Below are 12,659 nucleotides of genomic sequence, written 5' to 3' on the forward strand. Positions count from 1 at the left end.
CGAACGTGTTGAGGCCTGAGGGTACGCAAAGCCTTACATTTTACAGTGTACAGATTTATGATTATCACTAGAAATTGTATCATCCAATCATAATACTAATAACTCAAATACCAGATTTTCATTTGGAAACATTCTAAATGATTATTTTAGTTTAACATTTGATATGTGATAGTTTTGAATCGAAACATTCAGCCAAATTACAACGAAATTTCATTATCTAACAAGTACATGTAACATTTTATGATATAAATGCACACGTGCCCATATAAATATAATACTATAATAGGAATTCTGGGTAATTTATTGTGATGTTATGCCAGAAGTAAGCGAGCGTTAGTCTGAAGCACGATATACAAATTGTATTGCACCGGCGGTAAATGTGAAACTTTCTGGGATACCCTCTCAATCTCGTGCATACTATAAAAATAATTATTATACTTTACCTAATCCATCAAGATCTTCATTGATTAATTGTTAAATGATACATATTGCTATTTACAAATACAATTCAAATATTTATTTGTCGTAGCTACTTCATATGATCACATTTAATTTGAATCACGGCAATCGTGTCTCTGACGTTAATAAAATTGGCAACTAACCAACTTCCTAACTTCGTTAAAGTATTGAGCTTATCTGTGTACTTATCAAATAAAATGATGGTTATTCTCCTTTCGAGCCCCAACAAACACCCCGATCCTTTTATTAACTCATGAAATTCAATATCACAAAAATTCAGCAAGCGTCAATAAATTAAAATGTGAAAATGTTCAAAACAATTTTCGTGCAAATTTCCTCCCCCATAAGCATGGAAAACAAAGCACATTTGCCAAAACCCCCAAAAAGTCCTGCATTCTCTGTCGGAGGTAAGAGCACCGGTAGTAGTATATGATAACGTTGAGGGGGGCATTAAGGTAGACCAGGGTGATGATGGCTGTGTGGAACACTACGCACGATCCGTAACTGAAAACATTTTGTTACCAACACCTTATCAAGTGTATTTCATTTGAATTTAAATAAGTTTGCATGGGTAAAACAAATTGAAATGAATAATGAGGGATTCAGATGGGAAAAATTACCTCCAATCCTCATTTCGTTTGGATAAGGCTGAACAGCCATTGTAGATCCCACTGTCATAGAATGCCCAATAAGTGAAAAGACACACGTGACAAAGGAAAAACGTTGCTGCAACTAGGGTCATAGTTAACCCTGCTCTCTTCTGAAGAATATACACTGTGTTAAATGTTAATACAAAATGGGGCTTCTATAGTGATGAAAGTGTTATCATGGACGTACCAATATTAATTCATTCTTTGCTTTAATTCTTATAAGTAGTAGTAGTAGTAGTATAACTATATATACTATAAGTATAACATAAACCTGGAGCTTTTGTCGCCGTAGGAGAGAGCCCTGTTTCTTCATTTGGCGGGGCTCCGGTCGGTGAAGCATTTCCATTTTGTCACAAGCAATGAAACTTTTCTCTGCTTTGCTTTCCATATTGTCCTCCTCAGATACAATCACATCTGTCCTGGTCAGAGACTTATCTGAAAACAAATGTTTATCATTTTAATAGTATCAAATTACAAATTGAAAGATAACATGGTGATTTTTTCACTAACTCTCGAGAGTCTGAGGATCGAAAATAAAACAGGATGAGACTAGAGGCATGTTATGTTTTACAATGACACTGCAGGAATCATGACGTATGATTATGATGTTCTTTACTTCCACCATCTCACCCTCTCCGCCTTCATTTTTATGTGTCTCGGTTTCATATTACACCTCCAGTTCTACCAAAATATGAGTTATGTGCCTCGCCGGGCTAAAGTAGTGGATGACCTTGCTGTACGGCAAGTTAAACAAGGATCTGAAACTACTAGGTTCCGTACAGACTCAACTCTGCACCCGTGTCAATATGTTCATTATATGCAAGCCTCTTGATTTATAATCACCGAGTCTAGTAATTGTTTAAGAGAGTTCTCTGGCAGTTACGAAACTCGAGAGACTGTGGGATACTGAAGGGAAAGGAAGCAGTTCTAACGAGCTCTTCTCAAACACAAGGATATATCTTGTGAACTTGGCTAGTATATATGAAACATTTGATATGGAGTTGTAGAGGGAGTTATGTGCCTCGCCGGGCTAAAGTAGTGGATGACCTTGCTGTACGGCAAGTTAAACAAGGATCTGAAACTACTAGGTTCCGTACAGACTCGACTCTGCACCCGTGTCAATATGTTCATTATATGCAAGCCTCTTGATTTATTATCATCACAAATAAAGTAGATCATCATGTCCTTTTCAGTTTCCTCGCTGTCTGTATTTTGCGCTGTTATCGATATTCTATAAGTATAGGAGAATCTTTTCTTTTAGGAGTTTGAAATCAGTTCCATGGTAAACTTCAAGGAGTCTCCTTGTTATAAGTGGATTGTCATTCCTCAACATCGGAATCGTCTGATGTACACTTCTAAACTGCTAGGTTGCCGATATCTATTTGGTGACATTATTTTAAAACCGATCACATTCTCACCACTTAAAATCATGATTTAATTATTTAAAATTTTAAACGTTTATCACTCAATACAACGAGAGATCAAGATTAACATTTCATTTGATAAGCTACTCTGATCATCACATATTCGCATTATAAATGTTTAAGTTCAGCATAAATCATGTAAATTGTCGAACTTCCATAAATCATCAGCCATGCAAGATCAAGATAAAACATCGTCCTTCTTTTATCATTTCGAACACAGCGTTTATAGCATCTGAAATGTACAGTTTATACCGCTATCATTGCCTAGTGCGGGACTGGAAGTACGGCTAGAAGAACGAATAGTTGAAATCTGGCTCTGTTCAGCGGTCTGGTCCAAACTTAGTCTTGTAAGCCTGCTCTCTCCGTCTGACCCATTGCTCTGCATGCTTCCTCGGTTTGACATCACTCTACTTTTCTTCTCTGGTGTTTGGTAAGAGTCGGATAATATTAGACAATGTGAATCTGTGATGACGCAATTTCAAAACCTCAAGGGTTTAAGAATGTAAATCAACGGAAAAATTAAAAAGTCTAAGAAAAAGTGGTGAGAGTTGATAATGGTTTCAAGACCAGAAACCTTTTTGCTTGTTTCCCAAATTAAGAACACATTACAACTCGAAGATACTTATAAATTACGCTCGTTATTGCTGTCGTCCCTGTCAAGGGGTTATATTTTACAGGGAATTCTTGATTATATTTAATAAAATTGATTAGATAGAGACATCGAGGGTTAAAATCAGTGAGTTAAAAGTTACCCTTACCAGGTTATTGGAATGAGTCTAAAGTTTTTGATTTATGAAGTTTTACAACTAATATCAAATATCTATCTGGCACTAACCTAAATTTTTCTTTGTTATCCCATCTTCTGACGGTATAATGGTTTTCTTGTAGAGCTTGTACGTTACGACAGCACAACTGAGGATAATCAATGTCACATTTTGAAGAACACAAACATAAATATTTAATCTTCTTAATGTGACAATGATTTGCAGTGAGAATAAGTGATTTTAGCGGTTTTTTCCTTTTCCAACTAAAGATATAATCGCTAAACTAAGTACTTACCTGGTGCACACCACAGCAATAGGGAGTCCGAATAGCAGGGAGTACAGTATTCCCACCACTATTTTAGTCCAGTAGACGTCCATGTACTTGTGCAAATGATTATGTAGCTCAAGGGAGCAGTTCGGGACAAATGGCTTGTACACGTACCTAAACAGTTAAAATGATTATTAAAATTTGTAAAATCTATGTATAAATATACAAGGATTATAAACAATGTCGTCTAGAATTTAAAATGATATCCTCGCCATTGAATTAAATAATGATTTTAAAATATGTATTTACGTGTTAACGTGTAAAGCAGGAGCTATAGCCAGCGTGATGCTGAAGATCCAGGTGGCAAGGAAAAGAATTTGGGGCTTGATTCTCTTTTGAAGGTTTGCGTAGAACATTGGTGCAGTTATAGCAATGACTCTGTCCACGGCAATGGACATGTTACTCAGCAGTGAAACCAACATGCATACCATGAAGATTGCCCTGATTGGATATTTTAATTAGCTGTTTAGCATTTTAGTTTAAAAACATCGTTTGAAGGAACGTTACTGATTTTCTCGGAATAGACCTAATAAAAACGGAGCTCCATAAAAACGATGTTATACTTTTAATAAGTGGAACGTCATCTTTTGTTAGTCAAGTCAATAGTGATCAGAAATTTTGCTTTTTGAAAATCTTCTCATGATTTTCAATTGTTGTCGTACATAATATAAAACTAGTTATTTACAATTTTAACACTTTTTGACTCACCCTTCTTCTCTACAAAACGGAGGATCCCCGATGAGAGATTGGTGAGCGATCTTTCTGTAGAGTTTATAATTCCTGTAGAAAAATTTTAAAGATAGAGAGTATAGTATATAGGGAAGTTGGTCGTTTAGCTCCGGACAGTCTATGCAACGTCTATGCAACGTCCGTGCAACAACAAAAGAACCGTCTATGCAACGTCTATGCAACGTCCCTGCACAATGAACACTCTATGCACACTCCCTGCACGGTCAGTCTATGCAACGTCTATGCAACGTCTATGCAACGTCCCTGCACAGTACCATATGAACACCGGCTACTAGCCGGCTACTAGCCGGCTAGTAGCCACTTTTGTAATAACAGCTCCTCAACTTCACATTAACAACCGGCTACTAACCGGCACTTGAAAAGTGGTCACTAGCCGGCTACTAACCGGCTACTAGCCGGCTAGTGATCACAAAGTGGCTACTAACCGGCTACTAAGCGGTCACTAGCCGGCTATTAGCCGAGCTCTAAAGCAGACCTATTAGTAGCCGGTTCTAAACCGGCTACTAGCCGGCACTTGAAAAGCGGTCACTAGCCGGCTACTAACCGGCTAGTAACCACCAAGTGGCTACTAACCGGCTACTAACCGGTCACTAGCCGGCTCTAAAGCAGACCGGTTAGTAGCCGGTTAGTAGCCACTTGGTGGTTACTAGCCGGTTAGTAGCCGGTTAGTAAGTAGCCGACTAGTGACCGCTTTCTAAGTGCCGGCTAGTAGCCGGTTTGGAACCGGCTACTAGTAGGTCTGCTTTAGAGCTCGGCTAATAGCCGGCTAGTGACCGCTTAGTAGCCGGTTAGTAGCCACTTTGTGGTCACTAGCCGGCTAGTAGCCGGTTAGTAGCCGGCTAGTGACCACTTTTCAAGTGCCGGTTAGTAGCCGGTTGGTAATGTGAAGTTGAGGAGCTGTTATTATAAAAGTGGCTACTAGCCGGCTAGTAGCCGGCTAGTAGCCGGTGTTCATATGGTACTGTGCAGGGACGTTGCATAGACGTTGCATAGACGTTGCATAGACGTTGCATAGACTGACCGTGCAGGGAGTGTGCATAGAGTGTTCATTGTGCAGGGACGTTGCATAGACGTTGCATAGACGGTTCTTTTGTTGTTGCATGGACGTTGCATAGACGTTGCATAGACTGTCCGGAGCTAAACGACCAAGTTGCCAGTATATAGTACTAGAAACCCGCCGCTAGTCGAAAGCTTTGTTCGAGGAAATTTTAAGCATCAGTTATGTTTTAATTTCTCTTCATCATATAGCCCCAAAACGATACTTTTTACCGCATCAAAAAATTTCAATCACAACCAAAGTTATAAATATATATAGGTATATAGCGTCATGAGGGTAAATGTGAGCTAGTTGTGAAATTCTGACGTAGCATACAGCATAACACCGCGCGTTGAAATCCGCTGTAGTCGAAAATTTTATTAAAGGACACTATAAATCCTCGCAGAGATTATCCGCGAATGTTTCCCACAGAGATAGGGGGTCAGAACTCAGACGGTTCGCATGCGCAGATGACCGTAACAAAAAATTGTCTAAGTTTTAGAGCAGACAATGTAGCACTAATCTCGTTCATCGCATCAAAAATGTGGTCATCGTTGTCCAATAAGCCGTGTCTTCTGCAAGCCTCTTTGAAGGTTGACAGTAGCTCACCGTCAACTGTCTTGAGGTGAGCGAATGACGTTGGGCCTGGCTGATGAACCAACAACAGTCTGAGGTAGTAAAGATCACCAATTTTTGGTGACATCGAGTAGAGTCTACCAATAGTATTTGAGTGGACTACTACAGAATCGTCGGTCTGATACATCTTCCTTCCACCAATCTGACGACGCTTCCACTCTCCTTTTCCCCAGGTGTAAAACTCGGGGAATTCGTGATATTTTAAAGTAGAAGCAAATAAGTCCTCTGAGCAGAGATTAAAGAATGCCACAAGTTTCGAAGGGGGTGGGTTACTGTTCTCCATGGACTGGGATGTAGTAGTCTCTGGATTGAATATGAATTGGTGTTCCCCCTCGAGGTGTATGTCTAATGTAACGACTGTTGGCCGGTGACCGTTTCGTTCCATACCAAGTATGACCATAGTGGCTTCATTAGATTTAGCCCCCAAATACCTAAAAATTAGAAATTAGAAATTATAAAGATCATAGCAATTTTACATATAATGGTGTAAGATCCAGATCAATTAAATGAAAATTACTCAACGAAGAACAGTAAACATACCTATGATTCTCATATTCGGATATTTCATCCAAACCCGGACTTTGTAGATTATATGTAGCCCTGTCAGTTCCTTTATACGTATATTTTAGAATATATTTGATTGAGTTGACTGAACTGCAAATTTCAACGTTAATGTGACAGTTCATCTGTCGTGAGAGAAACGGAGAATAAGGGACAATCCAGCTGTTGTCTACTATAACAACTGTTCTTAGGCAGTTCTTTTTCATATCTTTAACTCTCACAGCAAATCGATTGTGCAGAGATCTCCGTTTAGCAGGTCTAGATCCAAGAAAGGGCATTGAAAAACAACAACAGATGAGTAAAATATGTTAATCGTTGGAAGATATTTCAATCGAGAATGACAGTCAATTGAATTATTGCCAGGCAATTAAAATGGCACGTGATGTTTAACTGCGCAAAGTTATGACGTAGCATACAGCATAACAACGCGCGTAGTTAAAATGTTATTGCTCGCGCACGTGCATTTTAACGTTGCTACGCAACAGCGCAGTAAACCTTTGCTAAAATAACGCCATTATTCTAACGATTATTTAACCTCACTTTCGACGTTTATTATAAAAAATCTAAAGCCTAAATCAAAATTCTAAGAATGCTATAGCCTATTCCTATCCTTTTTCTACAACCCTGCTAAAAATGGCGAGGTTTCAACTCCATTTGCGAGCTGGGTTTGGCATCACCAGAGGGTCATTTTGAGGTCGATTTTCGGTGTTTTTTCTTCTATGTCCCCGTTGCCGGGGAAATTTCGTCAAGTTTAAAATATAATATAGATAGTAGGAGAGAGTATAGTAGCAAATAATGTAGATTGGCATGTTGCCAAAAGACGTATGAGTTATAGGTATCTAATTAATCAGCTTTCATTATGGTTTGACTGAATTATCAATATCACTAATATGGGTAAGTGCATTTAAGTTAATCCGAGGAAAACTCAACGCTAGAAAGCAATCATTATGACCATATTATGGTCACCATAGCCATTGTTTAGAAATTTCATTTTCAGGTACTTAAATCAGCATTGAATTGGAGTTCTATATATTATATTCTATACATTATATTATGATCATAGCTTACCATATTAGATAGAGGGTGTAAGGCATACATATACACGTCTTTAACAGATCTGCTGACACGAGGTTAAAGAACCACACATAGAACTGTGAAGCTGAGGATATCAGTGACAGCACTGCCAAGGAATTACCTGAAGAAAATAGCCATTATATAAACCTGAATTATTTGCTACATATCCACAATAAAGTTATATAGGTTATATTATATAAGGTTATATATAAGGTTATATATAAGGTTATATATAAGGTTATATATATTATTATATATAGTCTCAATAGTGACTTTAATATATAAGGTTATATATATAAGTACTACATCTTCTATTAGGTTTAAAAACTCTCCATTTTTCTTTCTCCTCAAGCGAATATGAACCCTAATTAATAAAACTTAGATCGAAACTTTTAATTAATCTGTTTTATCAACCTATCAATGACGCGAGGAATATGATTAAGTGAATGGAGAAGTAGATGTATTCCAACCATCCAGGGGGAAGATAGTCCGTAACTGGGAGAATATGTGTTTATAACATAAGATATACCAGCTGAGAATAAATTATCAACTCTTTCAGTTAAAATACAGCAGCATGCTGCGTGGAAATGGTAAGCTGATGCAGTTTTTAGGGGATAGGTGTGATTTCTTGCTGTTTCATTGGGCTCATATTATTTCGATCGCCCAAAATTATCACCTGACTCGGGTTTGTACGGGTTTTCAGTCGAACGAATCAATAGTCTTACCTAAATCCCAACCCTAACCACAAACCTTACCCTAACCCATGTCATAAAACTCGTGTTTTACTTTTACTAGGCTGTCACGAGACCAAAACAGTTTTTTGTCCATTAATCTTCAAGGAAGCATTTTAATTATATCCCCTGTTTTGAGATCTTGAAACAAAAAACAACTCGATGTCAGAAAATATTGAGATCATAAAATAATGGAACATGCCATGTCATTGCCACGTGGAAAGTCAAAAAGCGCACATAAGTGGCAACATGAAATTGAACGATTATGCCTTTTCTGTCCACATTTTTCAGTTCAGTATTTTGTGATTCCTTGACTTTGTGATTGTGGATTAAAAATGCCTTTTAAGAAACTAACATTAACAATGATTGCAACAGCAATAAATATCCTTTTGGTAGTAGTCGCTGAAGAGGGAACCACAGCTGTTATAAACACAGCTGTTATAAACACAGCTGTTATAAACACAGCTGTTATAAACACAGCTGTTATAAACACAGCTGTTATAAACACAGCTGTTATAAACACAGCTGTTATAAACACAGCTGTTATAAACACAGCTGTTATAAACACAGCTGTTATAAACACAACTGTTATAAACACAGCTGTTATAAACACAGCTGTTATATATTCGGAGCCCTTTCGGCGATTTATTGTAACCCCCGGAAACGAATGCCAGGAATACTGCAAGTATGAAGCCGAATGTAAGACGTTCTCCTTCGACCTAGATTGGCTATCCGAGTGTTTTTTGTACCGAGAAAATAGGAGCACTCTGGTTTACGAAGCTAGCAATGCATCACATATTATATTCGGAATGAAGGACTGTAATGTTGAATGGTCCTATATAAACATGCAGGGTCAGTTTAAGATGGGCCAGGAGGATGCTGTTGTTTTTCTGAGGACTGATTTGAAGATGTGTGCTGAGGTGAATTACACAGAAACCAAACCTTCCTCGTCCATGGGATATCAGTTGTTTTTTAGTTCATCCTGCGAAATTGCTCAGCAATGGTAAATTGTCCCTTCTTAGGAAAAGTTTGGAAACATGTGTCTTTCGGCTCTGTACGGCTTATCCCGATCAGCCTGCTTAAAGTCTTGTAAAAATGAAAATAGTTATCTTCTGCTGTGCCCAGAGAGAAGAGATTCTTGGTCACTCTACGAGTATGATCCTGTCTTTCAACCAATCAATATTCCCATCAAAGATTCCACCAACTTCCTCAACAGAAGACCTATGTCCCTCCTTGATCTTGTGACTGGCAACAAGCTCAAAACACTACACAATATCCTATGCAAGAATATGAGTGTAAGAGATGAGAGGATCTCGCTTGAGGAGACGGTACCATTTTTCCTACCCGGAGAGACCATCACTGTTTCTTACAACAAAGGGTTTGGAATGCAGGTCACCCAAGGTGTATTTCGTCAGGAATTTACCACAACTTGCTCAACATCCAGCATCCCATTAGTGTGCTCAATAATTACAGAAGGTGTAGGCTTACCAACGGCACAGAATTGTTCCAGTGTGGTACAGATTGATTCAAGTAGCTCTAAAAGTTGTGTGACCATGGAATTGTAGGCGTTTCTAGCCTGTCATTCCAACTTCTTGACGAGTCCATGAGAAAAGAGGTCAATAACACTATCACAAGGAGCTTGCTTACGAATGGTTTCACTCATTTCTTTGTTATTTGGACTGCTTTGTTTTGTAAAACACTCTAAAATCCATTAGGCCATGATCACGAACAGTCTTGACTCGTGTGTAGGTAGTTACTTTATTATATTTTTCCTATATATAGGAACAACATCATTGTTATATCCAGGATTTATGCAAGTGCAGTGATTTTCAAACTTTAATGCCGATCAAATTTATCATTTATTTATTTATGTTACGCTGCATTATTTTCCGGAAAACCTATTTATACTGTAAAATGCTTTTATGACCGCAAATTATGCCTACTAGCAGAAACCCGTCTTACCCTAAAGTTGTATTAACAAGTTGATTAAGCTAAAATGATATTTATTTATTTAGTGATTTTGATACAATTTGGGGGTCCTAATTTCGGGACCTTTTCCTTACCCAATTTGTATTTCTTCATACTGTTCAAAGGGCAATAAAAACATTTGATGCGAAAAGTTTTGTTAAAGATGATGTCGTGGTGGCAGTAAAATGGAAACAGATATAAATATCGTCTCGCTTTAATTTTTAAGTATAGTAAGATATATCCAAAAATAAATTATTCGCAATCCCAGTATAAACTTTCTTGAAGTATAAAATGCAACTTGGTACAGCTTAACCTTCTAACTCATAACATAAAGGTCGGTTAACAAGTTGAACTTCGTTGAAGGCCACTTTAAGGTCTGGTTAAGGCACAATGGTGCAGTTACTCGGTTAAGGTGGGTTAACGCAGTTATAATATACTTCTATTCGTCAGTAGAGTTGATCAACTACATTACATGTTAGTCGTTAATATCATGGTGGGTAAAATATTGACCGTTAAAAATATGACGGGATGCCCGAAAAACCGCCACATTTTAAAACCACATTGGCTAATTCAGGTCAGTACTAACTAAAAATATTTTTAGTACAAATGTTTCAAAACTTAAAGAAATATTATTTTCAAATTTTTGAACCTGAACACAAGGGTCCCCCCTTGTGTGAATTATTGAAACATTTTTTGAAAAATTTGGTGCTTTAAATATTGTATGTTCAAATATTTTTACCCAAATTAATGCGTCTGACCGAGCTGAATAGTGAATACGATGCTGTAAAAACTATTTCGTCAATATTACACACTTGCAATGCACAGGAGGCCCACATAATGATATTGCAAAGATATGATCAAAAATATAGAAATGTTGCATTTTTTGTGTTGACTTTTATATCTGAGGAAAAATGGACTTACTGCCTTTCTAGAGAGGAATCGGTTGAAATCGATCCTGATAAAAGGCAGTAAGTCCGCAATTCCCTCAGAAAAGGATGTAAGTCCAATGCGGATGGGAAAATAGTTTAGTTATTCTGGAGAAAAATGGTTTTTATAGATCAGTGTTGGTGAATTTATGCTTTTAAGCATGTTTACTGTTGAGGACATACGACAATAATTTATTTACGCATAAACGTCAAAATTAACCCCTTTTATGCAAGTAAAATTACCTAAAAAACAGCAAACACGTTTTTCCCATTTTCTCAAAATGACATCGATGTGACTTACTGCCTTTTCTCAGGGAACGGCAGTGCACTCATCTAAATGTAACAATTTATAATATTTATTCGACTAAAAATCAAATCTAAGTAAATCAAAGTAAAATTATAGAAGAGATTTACCTGCTTCTGTGGGGCCGTCTGTAAAGGTTAAATAATTCACTGTAATGTTGTCCATATCGATATGCTTCCTCCTTCCAAACCCCGAAGTTCTAACAACGATTTAGGAAGTAAAGGCTTAAACTACCGCCGCTAAAAGTCGACTGTTGTGTTCTATTGAATATGAATATTCCTTGCATACAATTAGAGGTGGTGCTCTATTGTCGTACTATTTTACAGATAGTTCATTATCATTGCTTTCTTACATCTCCTGAGAGAATTAGATTAAAAATGGAAATTTCGAGTATTGAATATTGATGGGTGAAAATCATTCTGCATCTATATTAATTTTATAAGCAAAATAACAAAATGGAAATCGGAACAATTTTTAAAGGCTATTACAGTCTTACAGTTAAATGCAACTGCTCGATCAAATCAAATAACGCTCTGCAGAACTGCCTAAATGACAGTGACTGACATGCAGTTTTATTGAAATTCGAATAAGATACAGTTTCGAAAAGGCGTTGGACAAATCTTTTTTTTTTTTTTTTTTTTTTTTTTTTTTTTTTTTTTTTTTTTTTTTTTTTTTTTTTAAATGAGGAACCTGCCAAACCCCAGGACACCAGGAGGATACCACCGGCAAAGCGGCTAATAGTACCCTCCGGTCTGTGTTGTACCGAAGAAGCTGAGTTAATCGATCAAGACTCGGCTTACCAGCCAAGAGGCAAAAACTGAGCGGCACCAAGGGTTCAGAGAGTGTCATTTCAGCTTCTCCGGTGCTGGATGCCCTGGGGTTTCACATGCGCCGTAGCAAAATAAATATAAAAACACACGCACACAATTTTTTTTATTCTTTTAGATAAAAAAAAAAAGGCGTTGGACAAATCTTACTATATATAAAGCGAGACGATATATATATATATATATATATATCTGTGCCATTTTACTGACACCACGGCATC

At 37.4% G+C, this 12,659-nt stretch overlaps 2 protein-coding genes across 4 annotated transcripts; both read right to left on the minus strand.

Moving 5' to 3' along the window:
• Nucleotides 1-429: 429 nt before the first annotated feature.
• On the minus strand, nt 430-11,970 carry LOC134811210 (orexin/Hypocretin receptor type 1-like). 3 transcript variants are annotated; one of them, XM_063817971.1, is made up of 10 exons: nt 11,722-11,970; nt 8,097-8,177; nt 7,677-7,803; nt 4,334-4,405; nt 3,875-4,066; nt 3,593-3,739; nt 3,369-3,445; nt 1,381-1,544; nt 1,080-1,219; nt 430-963 (listed from the first exon to the last, which is right to left on the minus strand). In XM_063817971.1, the coding sequence occupies exons 1-10, from the start codon at nt 11,774-11,776 to the stop codon at nt 771-773; spliced, it is 1,248 nt and encodes a 415-aa protein (XP_063674041.1). In that variant the 5' UTR covers nt 11,777-11,970; the 3' UTR covers nt 430-770. The 3 variants fall into 3 exon arrangements, with proteins under 3 accessions (XP_063674041.1, XP_063674050.1, XP_063674058.1); XM_063817980.1 differs by lacking the exons at nt 430-963; nt 1,080-1,219; nt 1,381-1,544 and adding an exon at nt 2,755-2,953 and having other exon boundaries at nt 11,722-11,867; XM_063817988.1 differs by lacking the exons at nt 430-963; nt 1,080-1,219; nt 1,381-1,544 and adding an exon at nt 3,072-3,186.
• On the minus strand, nt 5,674-6,964 carry LOC134825927 (uncharacterized). Its single transcript, XM_063838127.1, has 2 exons — nt 6,588-6,964; nt 5,674-6,478 (listed from the first exon to the last, which is right to left on the minus strand). The coding sequence occupies exons 1-2, from the start codon at nt 6,884-6,886 to the stop codon at nt 5,854-5,856; spliced, it is 924 nt and encodes a 307-aa protein (XP_063694197.1). The 5' UTR covers nt 6,887-6,964; the 3' UTR covers nt 5,674-5,853.
• Nucleotides 11,971-12,659: the final 689 nt, after the last annotated feature.

Source organism: Bolinopsis microptera, chromosome 1 (assembly GCF_026151205.1).
Source record: "Bolinopsis microptera isolate Bmic1 chromosome 1, MBARI_Bmic_1.0, whole genome shotgun sequence".
Taxonomy (NCBI): Eukaryota; Metazoa; Ctenophora; class Tentaculata; order Lobata; family Bolinopsidae; genus Bolinopsis; species Bolinopsis microptera.